Source organism: Beta vulgaris, chromosome 1, assembly GCF_026745355.1.
Source record: "Beta vulgaris subsp. vulgaris cultivar EL10 chromosome 1, EL10.2, whole genome shotgun sequence".
Lineage (NCBI taxonomy): Eukaryota > Viridiplantae > Streptophyta > Magnoliopsida > Caryophyllales > Amaranthaceae > Beta > Beta vulgaris.
In genome coordinates this window covers 26,072,748-26,099,023 of record NC_079202.1, presented here as the reverse complement: position 1 = coordinate 26,099,023, position 26,276 = coordinate 26,072,748, and the positions used below count along the sequence as shown (strand labels likewise).

The 26,276-nt window shown below is 36.7% G+C and overlaps 1 protein-coding gene across 5 annotated transcripts in view; it reads right to left on the bottom strand.

Annotated features, from left to right (window-relative positions):
- LOC104898726 (ubiquitin carboxyl-terminal hydrolase 5) overlaps positions 1-26,069 on the bottom strand; it is a 28,891-nt gene extending 2,822 nt beyond the window's left edge. The window contains exons 1-12 of one of the 5 annotated variants that reach the window (XM_048645079.2): positions 25,488-26,069; positions 20,550-20,792; positions 15,442-15,586; positions 15,230-15,289; positions 14,960-15,055; positions 13,208-13,603; positions 8,437-8,577; positions 8,197-8,367; positions 3,940-4,197; positions 3,706-3,854; positions 1,346-1,658; positions 1,095-1,206 (exon numbers count right to left, since the gene is read on the bottom strand). In XM_048645079.2, coding sequence (XP_048501036.1) covers positions 1,095-1,206; positions 1,346-1,658; positions 3,706-3,854; positions 3,940-4,197; positions 8,197-8,367; positions 8,437-8,577; positions 13,208-13,603; positions 14,960-15,055; positions 15,230-15,289; positions 15,442-15,586; positions 20,550-20,792; positions 25,488-25,618 — 2,215 coding nt within the window. In that variant the 5' untranslated portion in view covers positions 25,619-26,069. Of the gene's footprint in view, positions 1-1,094; positions 1,659-3,705; positions 3,855-3,939; positions 4,198-8,196; positions 8,368-8,436; positions 8,578-13,207; positions 13,604-14,959; positions 15,056-15,229; positions 15,290-15,441; positions 15,587-20,549; positions 20,793-24,696; positions 24,860-25,487 lie in introns of all 5 variants that reach the window. The other 4 variants (XM_048645074.2, XM_010685831.3, XM_048645067.2 and 1 more) reach the window with 4 other exon arrangements.
- Positions 26,070-26,276: the final 207 nt, after the last annotated feature.

Sequence of the window (26,276 nt, the reverse complement as noted above, 5' to 3'; positions counted from 1 at the left end):
TTTTCTTTAAAAAAAAAAAAGCAATGAATGCTTTTTGGAATGGTGTAAAACAATAAATAAGGACACGTATTTTGAAAGAAAAGTAGGGGTATTTTGGAAAGTTTGTGTAGAAATTGAGCATAATCTAGTCGAAGCAAATTAATAAAAAAGAAAACAAGCACAACATTTTGAGACACCCAAAAAGGAATGTGAACACTATATTATGGGACAGAGGGAGTAGGATAGATCCAATATTCCTGTCAAAATCGTTGCATAACACAACAAAAGAGGATTTTGCTAATAGAAAATGTAGGGAAAATGCACTGAGAGAACCAATGGAATGGAAGGACTATTCTAGAAGTTGCGACTAAAAAAGTGATTTTGAAAATATATATCATTCCATAACAGCCCAAAACTCACAATATGGTTAAAATATAAGTCCAAACCATATTATTCCATTATCTCAAGGCTTACATTTAAAGCAATAGTTTCTCCATTTCTTGATAACTGTTGTTTTAGAAATCTTTAGTCATTTATGAAGGTTTTGCTACATGCACTCCAAAGAGATAAGTATAAGCATTTGATAGACAAACCAAAATACAATATTTGTTGGAAGTTAAGACATCACACGGCAATAGGTGTTATCGAATTTATTTATCCTGAATCATACAGCTTCAAGCCTTTTCTTATTCTTAACCCCTTACGGATACAAATAGCATTTCCTATTAATCAATATTTTTAATTCTATATTTCAATGAAAATAATATAGAAAGATACTGTAACCTTACATTATAAAGTATAGACCTATTATCTTCTGTTTCAAGTAACATCCCTGTTTAATATTGATCTTTCCAAAAATATTTGTAATTGCATATCTTAAAATGATATTTTTTAAAAACAGGAAATCGAAAGTATTTTGATTGGCATTATATGTTCAGCTCCTCCCTCTAGATATTGATACTTAAGATGTAAAGAACTCTCATTGGCAATATTTTCCATAAACATTTTAATTAGCCCTGTTTGTAAAGTAAACTACAGCTTGATCCATATACTGTGTACTGACATATACTAAAAGAGGTGCCAAGAGGAATGGAATATAAGGAGGAAAAACTAACCACATATCTGGTTCAGAGACCAAAGGCTCTTCCAGCAGAAAAGCTTCAAGGCAGCTGTACAAGGACAAAGGTTCTGTGCGAGCTTTCTTAGTTGGAGGTCCATTCTTGCAAACTTCAGGCAGATTTTCCAAGTAAGATGTGTCATATTTCTCCAGGAGTTCCTTTGACCAATTGATAAACACTAACAGAGATTTTGAAAATGAGGAAATTTTGACAGGTTTGTCTTCTCCTACAGATAGGTCAATACATACATTATTTTCATCTACCAACTGCAGAGGCAATTTCACTAATCCACAAGATTGAGCATTGTTGCTTTCTTTCCACGGTAAAGATTCAGAGGAATCTACTTGTTCTATAAGAGTGTCAGAAGATGGTTCAACTGCCGGTGAAATGCCATTTGCTTCCAAATCAGCTAGTTCTCTAAGCTTCAACAATGGAGATAGCATGGTCCGAACCATTGACTGGACATCGCCTCTTGTAGTTACATTATCACATGAGATGGGTGAAACTAGTGGGGTTCCATAGGGTTTCCATCCCTTCATGCTCTGAGCATTAGCTGTCTCTCTGAGTATTGATATAACAAAAACAAATTGATCAGAAGCATACAGAAGTGACATGTTTAATATAGAGCATGAACAATTTTTCAACAAAAGAATGAAAGATTATCTGGTCGATGGGCCTCTTATCTACTCCATAACTTGGACCAAGTAGCTGGGCTAAAAGAATGAAAGATTATCTGGTCGCAAGGACGGTTGCGGTTTTTGTGGGAACGAGCAAAGATATTCATCATGGACCGCATCACGGTCTATCATACTGTTAGTTGCACTATATATTATAAAATTAACTTATATAGTATATTTCCCCTTAAAACCACCATAGATCTCATAAGTCATTATTGTTGTTTGATTGCGTCTTCTCTTTATCGTGTTTTGGGTACGAATCCCAGGCGAATCCGTCCCGTACCCGTCACCGGTACGGGAAACGGCGCCTGAGTGGCGTACCCATGCTTCATAGGGGAGAAGTGGGAATCTCTGGAAAAAAATTCTTAAAAGTAGCGTCTTGATACGGGAAATGCGAGAGAAATTGCCTTGCCACGGTCGATTACCCCGAAATTTCGGCTTATTTAGAACCACCAGTTTGAAACGGTCTAAATAGTTGAAACCGTTCAAATAAGGGTAAACCGAATTGATTCGGTCGTATTTATGCCTGTACTACACACATGCAGCTGGAAAAAGAATGAAAAAGATGCTATGTAATGATGACTCATATATAGTTACAATATGTAAAGGGGAGGAAGTTAGTTACAGCAGCATGTGAGTGAGATATAAATAGTAGTAGAGTGAAATTTTTTTGTATACATTAATAATTATTGTAAGAGAGAAGTGCCTTGGGAGAGAAGTCTCACCTCTCGAACGTGATCTAGGTTGAATTTGGTGGAGATCACACTGACCTTATTGAATACAACCATATAAATACTGTAATTGCTCTAGACTGTTACTTAATTGCTATATTTTCAGTAGTTGATCCTCAGTCATTCCTAGTACTAACAAGGCTGGAATGCAATGATATACTCATTTGAACTGCCCACATAGAGTATTACCAACAAGCAGCTCTTAAATGTGTCTCCAACACAACTTGTTCTGCATCACTGAGCCACAGCTCAGGTGGGAAAAGTGCAGAAAGAACATGATTGAGGACCACATAAAAATGTCGAGATTTGATAGAGCACCACAACACGTGGCACCAAATGGAAGCCTAATCAATTATTTTTGGGAGGACCAAGTAAGCCAAGCAAGCAAATGATGAAAGCAACAGCAGGCAAGCAAGGATAATCAAGAGAAAGACAGCAGAGAGAAGACATTAATCATTTGACAACATTTTCTTAAAAAAACCAATATAAAGCCCTTCCAATTTTTTCGCATTTCTCGCATATTAGATGTTCTTTCCACCCTAGAACCCTAAAGAAACTACAAAGCCAGACTGGAAAAATCAATCCAACCAAGCTGATTGCAATTGACAATACATAAAAATATTGCATCCTATCAAGGAAATTGCCTGACCAACACAACAGCAGCATAAGACAGGAAAAAGTAAATTGAAATTAAAGTAGTACTAATGTAGACTATCTCATATGAGAATGAGTGGTTTGGACTATGGCCATTTGATTCAAAGAGGGGAGAAGGAAAAGAGAAAATATGTGAGTCTACAACAGCAATTGCCAAGGATCTAACTGCTAAATCGTATCAAAACAGTGTAAAAAGCCTTTTGATCCCCTGTCTGAACGAGTCTATGATAGCAATTGCCAGGGATCTAACTGCTTAATCTAATCAGAACCATACTAAAAAGAGCAAAAAAATTAGAGATGGGATGGACAGTACCTCTTGGTTTACTCTAAACAGAAACTTCTTGACCATTGATTTGCTTAACTATCTAGAGAAAGTTGGTACTTCTTACTATATTGCAAATCCCATTTAAATTCAAGTGAAACCCAAAGTACAGCTTTGCAAATGCTATCCATGCATCTAGTAAGTAATAGTATAATTATAATTTAATAGTACAAATGACAAGGCAGAAGAAAGATAGGACAGAAGAAAGATGAGGTGCGACATACTTGTCTTCAAGACGGTGTATTAGCTGGAGAAATATTATTCCCTTCGCTGGCTGGGGAATCCTGTATGCAGCAAGGTGATCCTCATCTTTTATGCTGCACAATGATGTCAAAGGATCTTCAAAGAACCGGTGAATCAAATGATTCTGTATCTGCAGATATATTTAGGGATTAATAATCACATATGTTCTTTAAGAGAGCACCAGAGTCACAGTTAATGAGCAGTATACTTCTAACCTCTGCAAGTAGAAGCTTCTCATTAGGCTGTAAGGAACAAGCAGCACTTAGTGCTTGAATCAAATCCCTGCACCGTCCTTGCTTTGGAATAGTCACAGTGCAAACATTAGGCAGCAAACTTCCATCACTGCTGAAGATGGTTACAGTGAGAGGGCGTGTAGCGGTCGACTGGAGGGGCAAAGAAAGGTACATGAATGGATCAAATGTGACTGAAATTTTTGAGCACACAGGGCAAACCAGAGTTGACTTGTATTGTCCCTGCAAAGGAAGATGTTCAAAGTCACAATAAGGCTACTCAAACAATGTGATATCACCTTCCCCACGGGGGTCATTACACATATATCTAAGACTTTTTATGTTTAATAGCTCCTAGCCTCCTATATCTTGCAAAAACTGTGAATCAATTTGTAGGCTTAAACTTCAAGCATTACACACTTGAATTTTTTTCCAAATTGGAAAAGGGAGAGGATGTCGACGGCCCATTTATCACTTTCCATCATAATGATAATAAGCAGAGATTGTCTTAATTGGAAGCGAGCCATACTGTTGGTTGGGATTATGGGGTTGATGGGAGTTTTAGCAAATCCAAAGTCTACAATGAGACGCTCTTTTGGCACAAAATAATGGACTCATTTGGCATAGTCGTTGTAAGAGCAAAATTATTACCCTCCCAACTCTTCATCCTATTCTCCGTCACCTTGCAATGAATGACGTTTTGTCATGGGGAGCAAACCAATCTTCGCATATGTGATCTTAAATGTTAGTGGGCGATGACGCCGCATGGAGTTTAGTTGTAGGTTGCCAATTGTTCACAACTTTGGTAAAAACAGTTTGGAAAGATTAGTATGGGGGTATAGTCATCGTCCTTGCAGAGAAAGTCTATGAGCAGGAACAAACAGATGATAAATCTCGTTTCACTCCTGCCTCCCATTTGTACTATGTCGGACAATTGAAGAAGGTTGTTATGCTTTGTTTCCTAAGTCCAGGAATGGCTAAGTGTGGCTCTATAGTTCGAAGTTCGAACAACGTAAAATATATGGTTTTGCCACAAGAAGAGCGGATGGCTATTACCGAGGAGACCACACAAGCTCAACTCCTCCAATCACGCATTATGCCACGAGGTGCGAAGCTCGACACAAGGTTTAACAAGCTACTATCTTCAACTTGTTTTGCATCCTCGCATCCTTTGTAGGCTGTAGCACTCCTCTATTCTGCATATTATGTTTTTCCAACACTATTCAGGCATCTACTCAATGCACCTTCATTCTCATCACAATCACGCATTTTGCCTCCTTGCCTCTTTCTTTTTGTTTGTGGCATCTCCTCCATGGTTTGCTTTCCATTCTTTGTTTTGATTTGTTACTATACAACTTCTGATATCTTTTTTCTTTTCCTTTAGTTTTAAGTTTTATGGAGCATTTTGTGCCTTTTAAATCAAATTACATAAATAATTCTAGTTCTCACTCGAATTCTAAAAGAATTCATAGCTTTGAATAAGTTTGAGAAAGTTCAAGTTTGGGTGATTAATTTGAACTCTTTATTTTCATAAAATGGACCCAAAATGCATTAGTGAAGGCGAGAAAAGAAAGAGTTGGATCACTCTTGAGAAGATCCCCTAAAGTACTTGGGAGTTCTCTTGGGTTGATTTAGAGAATATGGGTTAAATTTGGGATTATTCATGTCGGTTTTTCCTTTGTTTTTTTAAAAAAATTCAAGCTATTGTCTTACTGTCACTCTAAGCTTCAAATCTGATTTTTTTCCCTCCCACTTGAAGTTTATAAACAATCAATATCAGCTTGGATATAGATAATTTTATTGTCCTTTTGCATCTCTGTTTTTTCAATGCTTACAGAAGTCCTACATAATTGCTAACTATATCAAAAATGAAAATGATTGCTTATGTAATTATGGAATAGTTCTAGTTCCCAAATATTTAAGTTTTATTATAGTTTTGATCGGGTTAATTTTAACACTTCACTGATAAATGATAACTTATCTTTATTTATATATTTTTAAAATGTAATAATTGGTTAACTTACAAATTATTGGTGTAATTTGGAGTTTGGGCATAATATATTGGATTGTTATCAATTTATATTTGATTTAGTTCAGACGGTTCTGGATCCACATGGGTCAATCCCCTGAATCCGCCACTGCTTGGTACATGTTTTAATGAGAGGACATTAGTCTCCTATCTCAAATAAAATTAGTGTACAGCTTGGTAGGGCCACGTCAGAGGGCTAGCTATTAGGCAAGTGAGAATTTTCTTTCTTTCTGTTATTTTAGGTGTGGGATAAGGGCCAATCATTTAAATACGACATATAAGAGACTGCTAGGGATTTCATAAATAAGTGGTATTTCAGTTTTTTGTGTTATGTCAGTGTAGATTCTTTATCCACGATTATTAATTGCGTTTCAATCATTTAAAAACATCTAAATAAGACTAAAATCCAATTTGTCACAGCTGCAACACAGTCCACGATGAATGTATCCATTCTGCTCGTACACCATCATTGTTCTGCGGCAGCACTTGAAGCCACATTTTCAAACCATGAGTACCAGTTGCTAAATGCACAATTTGAACACTTTGTATTAGATTTGATGCTACGATTTAAGGAAATGGAGGATTTGAGAACATAAGCTGTGAAAGTGATCAAATTTATTAACGATTTTCGCCATTTGGTAGTGCTGCTCAAAGATAAACTCGATAATAGGGTAGTTGCTTTTTTTAAAAAAAAAAAAAGACAACTTATTAGGGAATTCTCAAAAAGTGAAAACTAATAGGTCGTGTTTGGTCCATTTATTGATGGCTGAACGACAGGGATTGAGTTTCACAAAAATTTTCCACAATTAATAGCAAGCTTTGGGTCAATGGCAGCATCTCCATCAAACTTTTGTTTACTTGCTCTAGTCGATTATATCCCTTATTGATTATATGTTTTTTTATGAAAAGTTGGAATGCGTCCCGGGTGGCCTCCTAAAACTTCTAACAAAAACCGAAGAAAGAAGAAAAGGAAAACAAAAGTTCATTATAAACAAGCAGATACTTAGCCTAGGTTTCCCCACCAACAGCCATTGCCGGGTTATTTCCGGCAATGACTGGCAGCCAAATGGGAAAGGTCTAAAGCGATCATTCCTCGCTAGATTTCAGTCACAGATGGGAAGGCGGGGTAAAGTAATCAGTCATTAACTCCCTTAGAGATTATAAGACAGAGAAAAAAGAAAAACCTAAGTCATTCATGTAGAGCTAGAGTTAGTTGGTTGGGTGAGTATCGGTTGGGTGGGTAAGGTTTCTATTTTAAGTGCTCGTTTGGTTGAATGAAGGAAGTGTAAATTCCTTGGAATATTATCTTCCCGTATAATTGTATTTCCTAGGAATTGCTAGATGTTGTTTGGTGATTCAAGGGAAATGAAAATTCCCACGGGAATTCCCACTTACCTAGGTCCCCCTAGGTAAGTAACTGCCTCCGTTTTGTGGGAAGTGGAACTTCCTAGGAATTACTACTTCCCATGAATTTGTCAACCAAACAACACCAAACAATTCCAATTCCTAGGATTTCTAACTTCCTATGTTAAATAATGTTAACCAAACAACCCCTAAGTAGTTAATCTCTCTCTCTCCCTCGTTCCCTCCCCCTCTCTCTTCTTACTTTTACGGACTATCTACACTAACGCCTACCCAACTCAATCCTTTGATGCGAGTTGCCAACCCTAACATGAAAATTTTGTGAGAACGGAGGGAGTATATAGTATGACAAAAGAGTAGACTCAACATTATGAAGACATTGCAGACCATCTAAGTCATACCTCGACATAAATTATCAAAAGTAGACATAATATGTACTTCACCAATAGAAGGTTAAGATTTGGAGTTTTAGACTGAAGCCACTATGATGCTTAAGATTTCACGGGTTCAAGTAGATGTTCCTTGCAGAAACAGACGACTCTAGAAATTTTGATGAAAAGCTGCATTTAGATACAATGAACCAGTGGTGATAGTAGATATTATATTTTCATCATATTGTTTATTGTACTAAATTCTATAACTTGTTTTTCTTGAAAGACATAATTGGGCCTCTTTAAGGGGATCAAGAATAGTGTCATAGTTCTTATGGCCTATGTTCTCTGAATTTTATCTCAAGTACCACGTCAGATCCTTGACCCTTGGACATGGTATGGACACTTCGATACTACATTAATGTAAAGGTAATTAAATGAACAATTAGTAGAATGTCTGGGCATAATGCTGAAGCTTACCTGGCAAACATCAACAATGATAGAATCATTCCGAGCTTTATGATTTGCCCAATATTCATCGGCAACTTCTTCATCAGGTCTTCCGTCTGCATCCCTAGAAAGTATGTAAGGTTTATCTTTGACACGATTTAAGTCTTCGTGTAATCCATCCAACAGAAATGCCAAGAGTTCCTGGAATCTTCCACTATTAAGAATATAAAATTCTAAGGGATTACAGATCTTGAGACTATGTTGTTATACCTGTGAATCATGCTGGTTATATCCACTGAACTGAGGAGCAAAGCGAGCAAGCTTAGCTTTAAAAGGCCTAGGAGAAATTGGTGTTCGTCCGGGAGCCCAAAGTTTTCTAAGTAATTCACCAAATGCAATAGCCAGCTCTCCCTGAGATGTTATACTTCATAGCTAGAGATTCATCAAAAGAAACATGGAAACACATATAGCATATGGCAAATAAACCTACCTTGCACCATTCTAACATTTAAGAAATAGAAGGAAACAAAGAAACAAGACCAGAAAGGAAAAACGGCAAAAATTAACATATTGAAAAAGAGTATACTCTGAACATTATCACAAGGTCTTGGTGGTAAAATTTGACAAACAAAAGAGGATTACGGACAAATGTCTCAATAGATCAAATTAAAGAGGCAACTCGAACATTCAAAAAGGGCTTGAAAACCCCCCTCCCCCAATCCAGCACACACACAAAATAGAGGCGCATGCACCAACGGTCGACTTACTATGTTCAACTAGGTTCATTGAAGGCAGTGAATTTCTGGATGATAAAAATCATAAAGTTGTTACTGTTTGCCATAAAAAGCACAAAAGAAAACATGGATAAAAAACTCCACGTACGAATTTATACAAACAGAGCAGTGTAGTTAAGGTTTTGGTCCGCAGCACCTTTACTTTCCCACCCAAACCTCGAGGGTTTGACTCCAAGATCAAGCAATCTTTTTTTTCTTTTTTGGCTTCAGCTTTCAACTTTCTCCTTATTCTAGTTTAGTATTTCGATGTTCAAATGCCATTGATAATTTATCTAAGAGTATCTATCAATTGCAATTACTAATTAGGTATTTGGGTGGGTAATTTGTTGATTCTTGATTTATGTTTACAATTCTTAACATATTGTATAAATAGTTGGATTGTATTATTGGTGAAACTTAATTGCAATATATAAAATTAATTCCAATCATACCTTTGAGGTTGAATATTAAGAATATGCTCATCATCAATAGATAATTGCAATTGATACTAGTATCTTAATGTAGATTGTGGAGTTTGAACCATGAAGGGTTTACAATTTGTTTGGACAAAAATTGTGGGGAAATCATAAACTTGTTTTTGGACGATTTTGAACTTTATCGGTGGAATCCTAGATCCACCACTAAAATATACTCATACCAATACCAAGTTTCAAGCCAAGCCTCTTCTTCACATTGTCTACTTCCTCCATTAAAAACATGTTCTTAGTGACTAAGTCATAGGAGAGAGACCATCAATCCAAAGTCTTTGTGGCCACAATTCAAGAAAAAGTCGTACTCGGAATTCCACTATTGTTGCCTCCATGGAGGCTAAATAAAATTAACTAAGTATGGTTGCATGGGTATATGAAAAACCTATAAAATCTTTGATTGAAATCGATGAATACTTGCTCACACTTCTAGCTAATTACGGAAGCGCTAATTACCCACATGTCGGGCAACAATCAAGCCCAACCCCTTCTATCTAACATCAAACCAAACTACCATCATTAGACACCAGCACCCCTCTCCTCTCCCTCACCTACTTTGGCTTCGTTCTCCTATACAGTACCTTGCATAAAAAGAAAGTGTTGCCCTAGCAGTTAAGATCATCTAAGAATTTAAAGTTAGGGTTCGTGAAAAAAGATCCAATTCTCCTCCGATGATCTTCCCCTTTCTTCCTCGTATTGCAAAATCCTTGTCATTACGCCCTTATCGCCATCAACTTTTCACCAGATTTGGTAATTTACAAAGAATTATCCTCCACCATATAATCAGCTGTCACTAAAGTTGCGTTCACGTGTGGGGTTTTAAAATCATGGTTCCAGGCGGCTAGTCTCCTTTCTCAGCCACTACTAAGCCGACAATATTATCTCCTCCCACACCAACGCCACCTCCATAAACCTTTTCCCTACAAAGCTAATACGTGATAGTCCAATGGCTTGGGTATTCATGTTGGTGGTAGCTATTGTTTACTCTCAGAAGTCATGGTTAGCAATGGTGGCTACGGTTTAGATGTTGGTAAATTGAAAGGTTGTGATCTAGATGGGTTGGTGGTTCGGCTTTTGGCGGTGAGTTTGGGTCGTGGCGAGGGTAGGAAAGGGAAGGGAGTGACAGTTCACTAATGGTAATGAAGTGATGGTGAGAATGGAGAGTAGATGGAGATCAATTTGGCAATGGTGAGGCTATTCAATTAGGTTGATTATTCAATTATATAGGTTGTCTGGTTAAGTAAAGGAAGTTTTGGTATTCTGATACTTAACCTTCCCATATACTTCCATTGGTTTTTATTAGTTTACCTACTTTCCTTTTTGGGTCGTCATTTATTACTTTAACTACTTTTTTTATTTCTGTATTTGGAATGGTTGTAATAATTTTATATCATAATCTTTTCAATAAAGTTTCTTCTTCTATGACCCCCATACCTTCTTTACAATAAATTAATACTTTCTCTTCTATTCTGACCCACATACCTATTTCTCCTGAAACTTTGTGTCCAAAGAAGTGGGTAAATTAAGGGAGTATGAAATTTATTTTGTAACTTCCTAAAAAGAAAGAGTTCTAATCTATAGGAACACAATTCTCAACTAACTTTTTTTGGATGTTGGACTCAAACATCTACCTAATACATACTTGGAACTTGATCAATCCACCACATAAACCACAGCAATAGCACTTCATGGATAAAAGATGGGAAAACACAAAAGTTGCTATTGGTAGATTCTTCGCTCTTTACATTAACCATCGAACTCGCATGTCTCCTCTCCTTCATCTTGTTTTTTCCTCTATCTTTATCTGCATCCTTCATTAAATTGTAGGTTGGTCCAAAATTAACAGCAACAAGAGAAGATAGTACGCGACTGTCAACCATATCCGCATAACACTTGTATAGGAAAGAATTAAACTACAATAACATGTGAGCTAAGTTTATTTATTAATGAAAAAGACTCATATTGTCACTTCTAAAGTGCGTATACAGAAGAGCACCTTGTTAAAAATCTTACTCATTCGTATTGTATTTCCCCATTTTCTAGCAAATAGAATCAAGAATAATAAGACATACTACCTCTGTTTCACAATACATGCAACATTTCCTATTTGGGAACTATTCATCAACCAACTTTGACAATCTTTCTCTCACCATTATGTAAAAAAAACATAGTCAAGTGGGATCTTGTCAAATTCGTCTCAATGCGAGGATTTCAAATATCAGCTTTTTATAATATTTACTTATATGCAATTAGAGATATTGATGTTCAAAGAAGCATGTTAGAGTGGAAAAACAAATGTTACATGTACTCTGAAATGGAGGTAGTATATCGTCAACAAAAAGGGTTTCAGTTGACAACAGGCCCAAAGGAAAAGCAAACATGATACTTCCTCCGTTCTTTTGTAATTGCAACATTTTTTACTCTCACGCTTGCCAATACATGACTTTGACCATTAATATCTCTAATCATTGCTTAGTAAAAATTTCGAAAAGCAGATATATTTGAAATATAATTGATACTAATCTAAAAACAAATTGCTTCATAAAATTCATTTTACATATACAAGCAAAAAAAAGTAAAAGTTATGATATGAATAGTGTAAAATTCAAAGCACTGCAATTATATAAGTTATAAGAACGGAGGAAATATACGATCGACAAATAAAGTTAATGAGAAGAGATTGAAAGGTATGGAGGAGAAAGGAAAAAATCTCTATTATTCGTCCACGAACTGGTGGGGCTTGGAGTCAAATGGTGGATTTCATGAAGGGAAGAGGCAGAAGTAAATCATCTCGAAAAGGAAAGGGGGAGAAATGAAGGAGTATAAAAGAGGCTTTTTTTGAAAGCATGTAATATGTACTTAGTTGTACGATGTTATATCCCCTATTATAAAAATAAATTTGAAAGTAATGTATGTGAATCTAGAAATAAATTGTTCTTGATTGGAAAGTATTTTATTCAACATTGAGTAGGGAATTACTATCGTTATGCAAGAGTGGTGCATGATATCAAGTAGGAAAAATGTATTCAGTCCGACTATAGTACATAATTTGAATTTCAATTATTTTATATTCTAGCGCCATTGACGACAACTCAAATTATGCTTGAAGACAAGATCTATATACCGTATATTGATACAACCTAGGGTTTGTTCTCTTCAATTTCTTTCTACTAAACTTATTTTATCTTTGCTGACCTTAACTTATTTTTGGTTGCTAAACTTCAGTTATTTTTGCTCAACTTAGCTTACCTTTTGCTCAACTTATCTTATTTTTCCTAAGCTGAAATCGTCAAACTTAATTATTTTTGCTAAAACATAATTTAATAAGTTGAGGAGAATACACCCTAAATGGATATGTTAAACAGAAAATGCTACAAAATAATTTATTTTCCCTTCATTTGCAAAAAATGTACATTACATTAGGAAGCTTTTCAAACGATAGAGAACAAAACCTGGCTTTATCAACTTAAATTAAAATTTACATAAGTTATTGATTTCTAATAACGATGAAGAATTCTAACGGGCCCAAGTAGCCAACACATTTAGGAAAAATCAATTGAATTTAATAACTTAACTATATTACTGTTTCCTAATTAACAACCTACCATCATAAGGAAACTTAACAACCAAACCGCTGTTCTTTAATTTCTAAGCCGGTGCATGGCCCAGGTATAAAGCTAGTAATCCACCAAAAAACAATCCTTACATGCATGCCATATGAAAAGAAAGTGCACCAGATAGGACAAGTCAAGGATTTATCATGAGGGAAAAAAAACTTACAACCATGCCCATAGGATTCTGCCAGTTTATTTCACCGCGATAATCATCCCGAAAATATCTAGTGAACTCTGGTGTATGCACAAGGCATTGTATAGCGCTATTCATGAAGCAAGTATTTCCAAGATTTAGCAGCCCAGTGAGACCTGCAGTAGCACTTCTTGTGGTAACACCACTCGTCTCTAGCACATTGTTTGATTCCCTCTGCGGGGATACCTGATTCTGACCTTGTGGGAGCTCTGAATTGTTGTTTCTAGATACACCTTTTGTCGCAGACAAACCTCCGGCAATTGATAAGCCTGACTTTGAAGGCTCCAAAAGAAAAGAATTTGATTGTTTCCCCACAAAGTCATTGCTGTTTACAGAAACCGTCACATTATTGAGTACCTCCACAAGAATCTGTAACAAGTAAGGAGCCCAACTCATATTATTAATACAAATTAAACTCCGATTTTCCTAATTAAAAACAGGAAAAGCTGAAATTTCGACAATTATGCTCCTCAAACATAGTCAAACAATATTTGCAATCAGAAATACTGCTAGAATACAGCACAATAACATAAAGAGATACAGCCAAGCTTAAACCAGACTTATTGAACATCAGAAATGTAGTTTGTAGTGCATGGAAAATTATAGTAACAAAAGGAAATTACAATCCTCGAAAGATATTTGGACATGTTCTTCCCAGATATTTGGTAGCCGGCAGCTTCTTCCAAAGCTATTTTCTTTACTTGGGCGGTGGTCAAAGAAAATATTCTAACTGCAGATGTTATGCAGCAAAGGAACTTTTTCATTGTAAGTCTTTGCAGAATCTGCTTAGTGAGGAAGAATAGGTTTATCATCTTTCACTCTCCTGTCAATGGGTTCTTCCTCTTTGGCACATTCTGTTAGCCTTGTTTTGGTTAAGCTGGGTTCAGCCTTGCTCAACAAAAGATGTTCTTGTTGCCTGGAAAAGGGTTAGAATTGCTTGCCTTTCTGAAACGTGGAATATGGTTCGGTCTGCAACTTGTGGCACCCATGGAAAGAAGGAATCAACAGGTTGAAGGTACTGCTACCCCTTGTCAAAATTTCAAGTTTCAGATATTGAGTCTTATGTATAGCTGAAGTCAGGTTATAGTTTGTGATTGCCTCTTGACACTTCTTGATTTTGTAGGTATACTACTTGACAATAGCTTGAGGCCATGAGATATTTTGTCCTTGGCCCTCCTTTGGTATAGGAGGTGACACCCCTTGGCATCTTTTGAATATGATCCTTCCTTACTTTAAGAAAAAGATGTGATGTTCGACAGCCGTATATTCATGTGGATTTTAAGCAATTTATATACTTCCTTCGTTTCATATTACTCGCTACACTTCTCAATTCACGGACTCCTAGGCAATTTTTGGAGAAGAGAGAGGTGGAGAGTAAAAAGAAAAGGGACCCATGTTAGAGGAGAGAGATAGAGAGAGTCTATTGCCTAAAAAGGAAGTGTAGCAAGTAATGTGAAACTTCCCGCAATGGAAAGTGTAGCGAGTAGTATGAAACGGAGGAAGTAGTTATTTTTCAAGAATAAGTGTCTACCCACAACAAAACAAGAATACTGTTAGACATGGTACAAATTTACAGGAATAAGTATTTACCCGTGAAATGACAGCCTTAAGAAGAATAATCAAAATACTAATTAGCAAATACATGTACAATCAGTATGCAGAATTTTCAAGACTGCAGTGAAAGAGTATAGTAGTAAGATCCAATGGAAGGTTAAGGAAACCCACTTCCTGATCCATCTGAATGTTAGCATCATCAAGTGTTTTGTCCATGTCAGTCGGCAATGCATGTTTCTTCCGCCCATAAAAATCATAAATGCGTATCTGAGACAGCATAAAAATCAGTATACTAGAAAGGTTGGAAAAAAAAAAAACAATAATTCTCTTGAACTTATAGTTAGGGGGATAATACATATTCTCTTAAAGCTACATCATATAGGGAGCATGAGGGTAATCAAATTCAGAAATTGTCAGCAGAAAGAAGAAAAAAAGTGTTACTTGCTCAGTGTCAAGTTCAAAAATCTCACAAACTCGTCTGTGAAGCTCCCTGATGGTTTCCTGCAAATGCCATTGAGAACAGAACATTCAATGTATTGCACCAGACCTTTTTCTCACTTCAATTTGGACCAGAGGTAGGTCATGTCTTACACAAGGATTAATAACAATAGAAGTCAATGAAACCTACTTAATATAAGTATATCACATGATACCTTTTTGCTTATTCTTATGGTAGAACGATCACCTTTTGGTGTAAGAATTAGCTCAAGGTGCAATGGATACACTTCTACAGCTAATTCCATTTGACTGAGACCAGAATTAATTACTTTTCTCGCCAACTTTGGTCCCCCTCCATACCTACAACAAGGGATTCATTGAATGACATCAATACTCTTCGACTTCAATTACAGACACAATATTATCAACCATATTGTCGTGTAAAAAGCTTGAGAAGGACCCATTCTAATAGGCTGTGTACTAGAATTTCTAAGCCATTAGAAAATGGGTCTTCTCTACTTCCCCTCTTCTCCAATGTAAAATGTAAAGTGGAAGGCAAATGGAACGAAAGATGGATGGCAACACTAAAGAAAATAAATGAATTACATATATGTGTGTCTAGAGCTGATCATTTTGGCCCGGCCCATTTGTGGGTCTTGGGCAGAATTTTTTGGCCCGCGGGCAAGCCCGCCCCAGCCCGAATTTTTTTTGGCTTTGGGCAAGCCAAAAACGACTTTTTAGTCTTTTTTGGCCCGAAAAACCCGCTATATTTTGGCCCGAAATAGCGGGGTTTGGACACAAAAATTCGGCCCGAATTTAGGCCCGGCCCGACCCGACCAATGGGTAAATTTTTTGCCGCGGCCCGGCCCGTTGTGTGTGTATACATATATCTACACACATACATTATACATACAATGATGCCAAGCATGCAAGTTACTGTCAGCGCTTGCCATCACATAAGGACCAATAGTTTCCCACTATGTTACCTGGACTCGGCTAGGAGTGTCGGATATGGGTACGGATCCGAGTGTCGGGTACGGCATTTCCAAAAAATCAGGACATGGGACTCTATCCGAAATTTGGACACGGGTATGGGTACGCGAAAATAATATTTTATAATATAAAATTTAATAATTAATCAGCTAATTTATATTTTAGAATTGTCTATTTATAATATATTAATTTAATAGAACAACTTAGCCTATGACTAAGAAGAAGAAATAATGTTTTAAGAAAAGAAAGTAGGGCAGGAGTAGGAAAGGAGAGAAGGAAAAGAAAAAAGAAAAAAAAAGAAAAGAAAAGAAAAAAAGAAAGTCACGTGGACTTGTGACAAAAAGAAAAAGAAAAAGAAAAAGAAAAGATGAAGATATGAAGAGCCGGAAGTACAGAACACGAAGAGAGATAGAAGAAGAGAAGGAAGAGAAGTGAAGACTGAAGACAAACTTACCGACGAGTTCGAAGCTCCGGCGGCGTTTGAAGCTCCGGTCGGCGAGTCAAGGTGAGTTATCGCCTTTTCCTCTTCTCCTCTTCTTCTTTTCTTCTCTTCTCCTCTTCGAACTCTAGGGTTTGAGAATCTAGGGTTTAGAGCCGCCGTGTCCGAGTGACCTTTGCCGGATCCGACACGTATTTCGTACCGGTGTCGGTGTCGTGTCGTACCGACACCGGTATATGGCAAATTTTGCCGAGTCCGGGTAACAGATCCCACACTAAAGGTATACAATAAACTAACTTCCTAAAGAAAATAGGGGTGAAACCTTCCAACACTTCAGGAATCTCTTTTTATACCTAGAAGGTGAATTGCACGTCTTTTAACCAAAGACCTTCTTTTTTTAACTTTGCCGTTCCAAAATGGATACTCAGTGCATCCAAATCATATCTATGTTCACAAGTCCAAGTATCACAGGTATATACCAACTCAAAGCAACTATAAATTCACCTGATAAAGTTTTTAGTAAGTGGTATCAGTTTAATATTCTTTATATTATTAAAGAATTACTTCACAAAACAAGCATGAGCCAATATTGTTTGAATTTTTTTGGACCAGAAATGGAATTGACATATTAAACTAGAAAAGAAATATCATATGTACTTAATATGTATTCTTATTCTGAGCAATCTGCATTAAGTCACATCCCCTTGGCAACTGTAATAGATGAATTAACATGGTCCATCCAACATGAGGTGTGGTGGTGTGTATTGTTTTCTGATGATATTGTACTAGTAGATGAGACTAGATATTTAATAAATGCTATGCTGGAGTCATGAAGAAAAAATTTAGAATTCTTAGGCTTTAGCAAGTAGGACCGAAACTAGATGCATGGAGTGCTAATTTGCACTAAGAGGGAGCCCATGTAATCATATTAAATGGTAAAGCCATGCCTACGTGACATTAACAGCAGACGAAGAAGACAAAGGCTTTAGCGATGAGTTGTTAGCTTTGAGTTGGTTTTATTAGCTAGTTTGACAAGCTGGTTGTATTAGCCGTTTGTGTAAAGTGTTAGATAAATATCATATATCGGAATATTGTATACATGGAAGCTTTTAGTAAAGGATAGTAAATTTGTTCAACACTAGGATATGTCATCACACCGGTAAATTCATAAACCTCTCTTCCAAAATGCTCCTACTAGTAGTTTTTTCAAAAAAGCAACTTTTTGGGCCTAAACCTCTCTTTCAATAATCACTCAACCAAACACCTCATTAGAGTTTTGGACTCATCAGACCTCTCTTTTCACCTCAAACCTCTCACTTTACCCCAAAGCTTTCTTTCTCCCCCAAACCTAGAGATGGCAATGGAACCTGGACCCGAACCATTTATAAGGGTCTGGGTCCAAAAATTTTAGACCCAATGGGTCCGAGTCGGGTTTGGGTCCCAGATAGCATGTGTCGGGTCGGGTCCGCATATGCTAGACCCAAAGCCGACCTATCGACCCATTTACATATTAAAAAAAAAAAAATTACCTAAACTCAAAGGTTTTATGGGTTGTGATTTTGTGAACTCATTAGTGTTGTAACTCAATCTAAGACTTGTAAGTTGTAACATTTTAAGATTTTATGAGTTAATTTCTAAAATTTTGTTTAGATAATGGATGCAGGCACTATATATATAAGGGTGAAAATTTTTAATTACATATAAAAAATGTGACGAAAACTTAAAACTAAGAAAGAACCTTTTAGGACCCAGTTAGGACCCGTGGACCCGCTAGACCGAACGGATCCGGATCTGTAAAAAATAAACGGGTCTGTGTCTGGGTCCAGGTTGACCCGCCCCATTGCCAAACCTCTCTCAACCAAGCACGTCCAAAAAAAACAAAGGAGAAAGATCGAAGACACAAAGAAAGAGAAAGGGACCAAGATCGAGGAGAGCAAGAAAGATTATACCTAAAACTCTTCATAAGTGGTCATCGCAAAGGCTCCATACATCATTGGAGTTGGCTCGCTAACAATCTCTATCATAACCGACGAGGCGTTGACCACAAGTCTCCACTTAATAACTAGATTTGCTAATTATAATTTAGGATTTAGGAATGATGTTAAGGTAATTCATGCAATACATAAGGGTTTTTGCTCGAATTTGAGTCATGAGGCTGAGGTAAGATTCAATTCTAAGAAAATATAGTCTCTCATAGTATTTTGATTTCATTTGTTGTTCCCCTTTATGCTTTTACTCTAGAAGGTAGAAGTTGTCTAAGTGATGCTCCAAGCTCCTCACCAAAAGCAACCTCATGCAACCGCCTCATATGATATGATTCAAATTAGTACTAATTCCATAATCCTCTGAAAAGAGTTAATTCAACAAAATTAGAAGCTAGCTTAGTTCATCCGGTTTCTTTAAGCTTATTTGAGTTTTGTTTTAGACTCGTTTTAGTTTCTTATGTGACCTTATTTCTTAAGCAAGGAGCTCAAGCAAGATTATAGTCAGGCTAGCTTTAAAAGTGTTAAGGAGGTCCAATTAAAGGGTTTTCTAAGGAAGGAGGGAAACATCTTCGAGACTAATGTGTTGGGCAGTTTGTTTTAACAAGTTATGGGCAACCGCTTTTCCTTGGCCAAATATAGCAAATGAACAACGAATGGAAAGAGCTTCATGTGTAAGAGATATCCTAATTTGTTTCCTAGCCAAAAGCTTAACCAATAGGAAAGTACAGGAGGCACACGCCTTTAAGCACTCGTCATAGGCATCTGACATTTCTACACCCCTCGCCTACGAAATGACATTCCCCTTGAAGAGACAAAGCTCCACTTGATGTCACATCCACCAACAATGAACCTGTGCTAAGCTAGGGAACGCAATTTGTAAGGAAATCCAAAAAATAAAGACCACACAAGCTAATCCTATCTCCAAATAAGGAATAAATTTAATGCTCGGCAATTCACACTAAGGCTTTGTTTGATTGGAGAGACAACATTTTCAATGGAAAATACTTTTCCTTGAAAAAATTTTTTAGGCAAATCAGTTTCCAAGGGAAAACACAACTGTAGCATACATCCACTGTTCCTTGAATGAAATGTTAGGGAGAAAAGGAAGAATGGAATGGAACCAGATGGGGGAGGATGGATGGAAGGTGAAAATAGGGAGGAAAATGTGTATTCCCTTCCTTTGAGAAGGAAGGTTTTCCAACATTGGAAAAATTATTTTCGACCAATTGGAAAACGGGATTCCAACCTTTAGAAAACAAAGGAAAATGGGAAAACCTCTTTTCTAGGAAAAGGTTTTACACCCAAACAAACACCTTCTAAAACTTCAGGAAAATAGCACACTAACAATGAAAAAAAAAAAACTCAATGGATCAACATGCACTTTTATAAACATCTTTCTCCAGAAACTGTATACAACTATGATATTAAATGGTAATGGAAGTTTATGACGAAAAACGCATACGTAGTGGTGGAAAAGCGTCATTATCCACATTGGCATGGGAATTACATCATAATTACTAAAAATCGCATGACCATTACCGTCATTTATAATTTCCCACCACACAGGCTGAAACCCGGTAGAATATCACAGAGCTGCATGCCAATGCAGCTTTAGCCGAGCCCCATTGTTCAATAGTTAAATCATAATGAAATTTTGGATGTGACAATAACTTCATCTCATTTGATACATCAGAAAACATGTGGGGCCTAGTTTAGATACTACACCCTACTCAACTATAGCAACAACTGCTGAATAACCTGTCGAAAAAACAACTGCTGAAGAAGCAAGTCCACAGCAAGAATGTTAGTGCACCAGCAGACGGGACAGGTATGACATCAAGAAGCTTTTCAGCTTACAAGAACATCTATAGGAATGGTGGTTACTATGGATTATCAACAAACTTACCAAGACTGAAGCTGATTCCAAACTTCTTCTGGCAACAAGACATAATCACGTCCTTCCACTAAAGTGTCATGAAGCTCAGTTGTACTGCTATCACTTGATTCAAGTTCATATATCAGACTTTTATTATCAATACTTGATGGCCTCCTCAATACACACACATCTGCAGAGTCTAAACTCTGCAGAGAAGGTCCATCATTCCCAATTTGATCTTGATTAACATAATCAAGCCAATTTTGCCACCATCTGTCATAACAAAGTCAAACATATAACCACAAAGATTAGGTAAGAAGACAACCAAATTCTATTCAAACATTCCAAATTCCTATTGAAATCAATGCAAAAACATTTGTTGTGTGCTTTGATGTAGTAGGTATTATTACCAATATTCGAAGCGAGCAGGAGAATGATGTGGGAGTATGGGTCAAAATACGAGCATTCTCCACATGATTCAGACATCTTCCACAAGGATATTTTGCTTCTTTTTTACTGTTTCGGGTACAACTTTAAACCTGTTTCATGTATTTGTATTAAGCCGTTCTGGACTTCTGGTTTAGGTTACATTTTGTTTTAAGTTTAAGCAGGAGTGGCCAGAACGAGCTTTGGCTAATGGCAATAGCTACATGAATTTACTTTTCTTAGCTATGCACTTACTTTGGTGAACTATTCTTTCTGAGAAGAAATCACTATGAAGCACACATAAAGAACAGGTGTCTGCAAAACACTGAAGTGGAATTACTGTAGTTGTAGCTGAAGGCCTGAAGCACCATCATGAAAGTGCAGTATACTCCACTGAGGGTGAGTATTTACTTCATTCCCGAAAAATTGATCTAAACCAATCCTATATATTCTTTGCACCCAAGCAAGCTCCCTCAAATAGATCTAATGTGAATTGAAGCTTCCGAAAAATTGTGTGAGAGTTTGTTTTGGCAAGGAGAATTTATTTATGAAAGCTTGTCTTTCAAGAAGTATGACTTTAGGCATTCCCATATCATAATACTCGGTTTTCTAAGATAAAGGAGTAAAGATATATTTTCATTTAACATATCATATTTTCATCTTGTACTTGATCTTTAGATGACCCTTGTGACTTAATATGTATGGGACTTAGGAAGTTACATACTTTTTTCTTAGAAGTCTAAAATTTCTTAGATGCTTAATTTTCAGATTTTAGGCAACTCCTCAAGGAACCAATTCATAATGGTTGGAAGGAGGCCAAAAATGATTTAGTTCAGGCAGTCAAACCCATCTTTTGCGATTAGGTTTGGCATTGTTTTTATACTTGAAGAAAAAATTCTAAGACAACAAAAGCCTATTATGTGATGCTTTCATTTAGATATGGTGATTGATAAAAATTCAGGATATCATCCATGCCATTCGGTTTTGCAAGTGAGCATATCAAATAAACTTTTGTGATAGGCGAGTGAGACCTAGCTCAATTTTATAATTCAATACGCTTCTTAAGCGTGCGAAGCTGAAACGTAATCCAAAACCCCTCCTAAAGCGAACCATAGTCGGATGAAGCTTAGATATTTGACGAGAACCTTCAAATTGTCTAGACTGAGTAAAGACAATAATGAGTCTAAGTTGCTATCAATATTGTCAAACCGGTGTAGCAATATTCTGAATACTGTTTCTACAAATTGTATTCTAAAATGATCCTACACAGCCCAAACAAGCACAAAATCTCTCAATGGACTCTCTAAAAAGTTTGAAATGTTCGAGACAAAAAAATGCGAAAAAAGCAAGATTTGCAGGTTTAATTTTCCACAATTGTACTGAATCTCCAAAGAAAAGTCTAAGAAAGCCCCCACCAAAGTAGCTAATAATGACATGCAAGCTTCCTGATCCCAAAGCAAGCATCTGTAAGAAAGACCCTCATGAGTAGAAACACACACTCCTCTCCAAGATCATACTCCCTCTTGATAGCTAAGTCTCATAGATTATTATTTATTGACGCCTATTACATATAAAGTCATCCAAAGATTAGTAAATATGCTAAGTAATGATATAAGAAAAGAGGTGCCCATCAGATACTTTATCATCAGAAGGACAGGCATGTGCCTCAAACCCCCGACACTCCAATAAATGATGTAAGTCATGGAAGTGGGCCCTTTTATTCTAAACCTTTCTGCTCTTCATTGCATGTGGGCAGATAGTTTAATGGGCTCATTCATTCTAGTCCTAAATACCCATCAATTTTGAAACCCAATGAATCTGAACCTTAACCGACACAACAACCAAACTCAAATGTCATTCAACCCATCCACTTATTGGCACATAACACTCCTGATTCATCTAATCCACACACTTCCCAATCTAAACCCAATCCCTTTATCTTTTTATTTGACCCACATTTCTCTAACCTCCAACTTAGAATCCCACCCATGCAAACCTTCAATAGCCACATCTAACCTTTCCCACCAAATTTTTCCTACTCTTTTCACCCAACAGATTATAATCCCCATCCGACAATTATTCACTTCACCCAGCACTCAATTCTCATTCAAGACAAATTTCTACAATTTTCTTCTATGGATAAGCCACTGATGGTTCAGCAAATCTCTTCTAACACAAACCATTGTTGTTGAGAATCAAGTGCTAATTTCTATCCACCTTGAGGACAAGCTGGAAGTTTGGGTGGTCGAGTTTGTAATAGATTGGCCTAGGGGGGAGGGGCACTTTTGGTAATACACATTATTTTGTTATGGGTTAGCTTGAGGAATAAGCTGAAGGATTAGAAGGGAAGAAACTGTATAAATAGAATAGATTAGGGAGAAAGAAACCATGTTGAATATTCATAAGAAATTGGGTAAGCTTTTAAGAGTTCAATGGGAGAGAACAAGTCGGTCGAAAACTTGTAATTACTATCTTTATTTTTACTATTGTCCATAATATCATCAATCAAATTCCATTTAACTCCATAATCTTTTTCCCTAATCTGCCTAGAAGATCTCAGTGCATTACACGATGCACACTTACATATAATTCTTATTGCCTTTGCAACCAATGTCACATAATTCGCTACCAAACCCGCGAATTTTGATTTCATTTGCTCGTTCCAATTCACGATTTTGTTTACATTCCAAATCAACGTGGTTCACGAGCTAGAACGACCAAATTAGCGAACTAAACGCTAACACGACAAGTTTATGTCCATGGTTGAAGGGAAACTGTGTTTGGGTGAAAGAAGTTTCATATCTAGGAATTAGGTGACAGACCCTAAATTTGAGATTGGAAAGACAATTGATGAGACACTAATGAAATTACCATGAGGTATTTGCTTTCCAATTAATTTCAGACCGAAAGATGGAGTCCATTGTTAGTTTGTTACCCGGTTCATTGAGTGTGGTGTAGACAGATGCGGCATTGGATGCCTACTAAAGAAGCTAGAGGGGTATCGAGGTGGGGGTTAAGGGGATTCGCATAAGCTAGAAGCACTTTCTCTCTCCTTATTAAAAATAATTTGTTGTTACTTCCCCGTAATTTTTTGAGGGGGACATAATTGTTACAGAGCTTTTCCATTTGAAGAAAAAGTCAAGAGACTCTATTTACTTTTCAGATGTTTGGAATGTGTGCACTACATGGCAACCCTCTTTCTTTAATACTTAGTCTATTAAACAACAACTTCTTCCTCTTTATGGGTTAATATTTAAAAATTACTAGTTTAATTAGTCTCTTTTTTGTCTAATTAATTTACACAACTTTCTTGTTTTACGGATTAACATAAATTGATAATCACAAAACCCCAACTTACCAACTAGTTTTTAAATCATACTACTAATACGAACCAAAATCAAATCGTATTCACGTAAGGGTAGTGAAATTATGATCCTGAATTTGGTAGTGTGCACTACATGGCAAATTGTATGACGCCGTTTACAACAATGCCAATCACTCATCAAACTCTTAAGCTCATTTGCCACAATGAATATCTTGAACACTAAGAGCAAATAAACAGGATTCCTAGATTGTAAGAAAGCACAAGGGAAACTGAACTGCCTAAACACAAATTCTGTTCCAGCCATCCAAACAATTTGACAATATAAGAAACTCCACAAGAGGTCAGAAGGAACCGAAAGCACATTTCCCTGCATAGACACAGAAGACACCCTGAAAAGTAGGTCATCGTTTGTTTTATAAATCTTACTTGTGTTAGGCTTCCTTCCCTTTTAACAACTTCCCGCTACTCCGTAATGCCAGCAATGTAAAGAGAGGAAGGAAAGCAAAAGACTCTCTCGTACTTGTCAGTTATACATCATCTTTTCACTTGATTTCCCATCAGCAGAATCATCACGCAGCACTAGCTGAGCCTTTGCAGACAATAAAGTATTAATGAAACAGAAAGGCATCTATGATAATTCATCCTCGGTTCCTCACCACCGTATGACAAACATCGAGTTATTTCACCTGCTATAGCACATCCGACCAGAAAAAAAAACTGCAAATTTGATTTATCCCAATAGAAATACAGTTCTGAATAACATGGGAAGATTATCTACTTTACTCCAATCTGAAATCTACTCTAATTGTAAACTGCAATCATATCTGATCTACTAATTCCTACCCTTAGATAAACAACACTCTCACATGAAGTTTTACCAGCCACGCTCCTCCTTCTGCAGGAACTACCTATTAAGCAAAGCTATAAGCCAAAGAATGTTGCCTACTTCAACCCGAGGATGAACAAATTATGTTCCAATCAAAGAACAATCCACATTAACTTATCATATAACATTTGTAAATTCCTGTACTAACTACAACATTTGTCATCTTCTATACAACATTTGGAACCTTCATGTACAACATTTGTCATTTATCATACAACATAACTATTTCATGAAACAATATTCATTTTTTTAGAAAAATGAAAAAGCAAAAGATGTCATATATTAAAGAAAATAACGAGAAAAACGAATTGAAGGTGGAGGAAGGACGAACCTTTGAGTAATGAGAAAGAAAGTATCGCCCTCTTTGCTTTGCGATTCTGCAGCTAAAGATATGTCTCTGATCTTCAGCCTCTCATCTTCCGGCGTTAGACCTGGATAAATTCGCGTCGATGTATCGGCCATTGACTCCTTCTACTCCACCCTCTCTCTCTCCTTCGGAAAGGATAAAAATGGCGGATTAAGTTACCGCTGGCGACCGAAGCTAACAGCTGAGAGGAAGCAGGAAGCAGGAAGCAGGAAGCAGGAGAGTGTAGAGAACCAGAAGAGGGTTTGAAGAACAGTTCCTGCTATTTTTTTATGTTTTTTTTTTGTAGATAAGCGAATAAGAGGAAAATTAGAAGTTTCAAATAATCTTTCTGATGTTTCAAAAAAAAAAAAACTACAATTTCTTTGCCACACTTTTTATGAAATTTAAAATGAATGTAAAAGAGTACCTTTTATGTGTACCGCTCGTCTTGTAAGAGACTGTCTAATTCTTATAATAAAATTAGGCGGAGCCCAATAGGCCCATAATAGAAATACCCACCTCACAAAACCAAATCCCAAAAAAGTAAAACCCAACGCCCCCAAAACCCGCAAACCCAATCCCAAAAAACTGAAACCCAAAAAAATTAAAACCTCTACCTGACAGTTTTTTCACCTGACAGTTTCTTCTTCAACCTCATTTCTCTCTCGAAATTCTTCCAATTTTCAACCGAAAAAACAATCGAAAACACGTGATTCTACTAAATTTCGGTGGAAAACCATCAATTTGCATACAAAAGATCATTCCATCAACTTA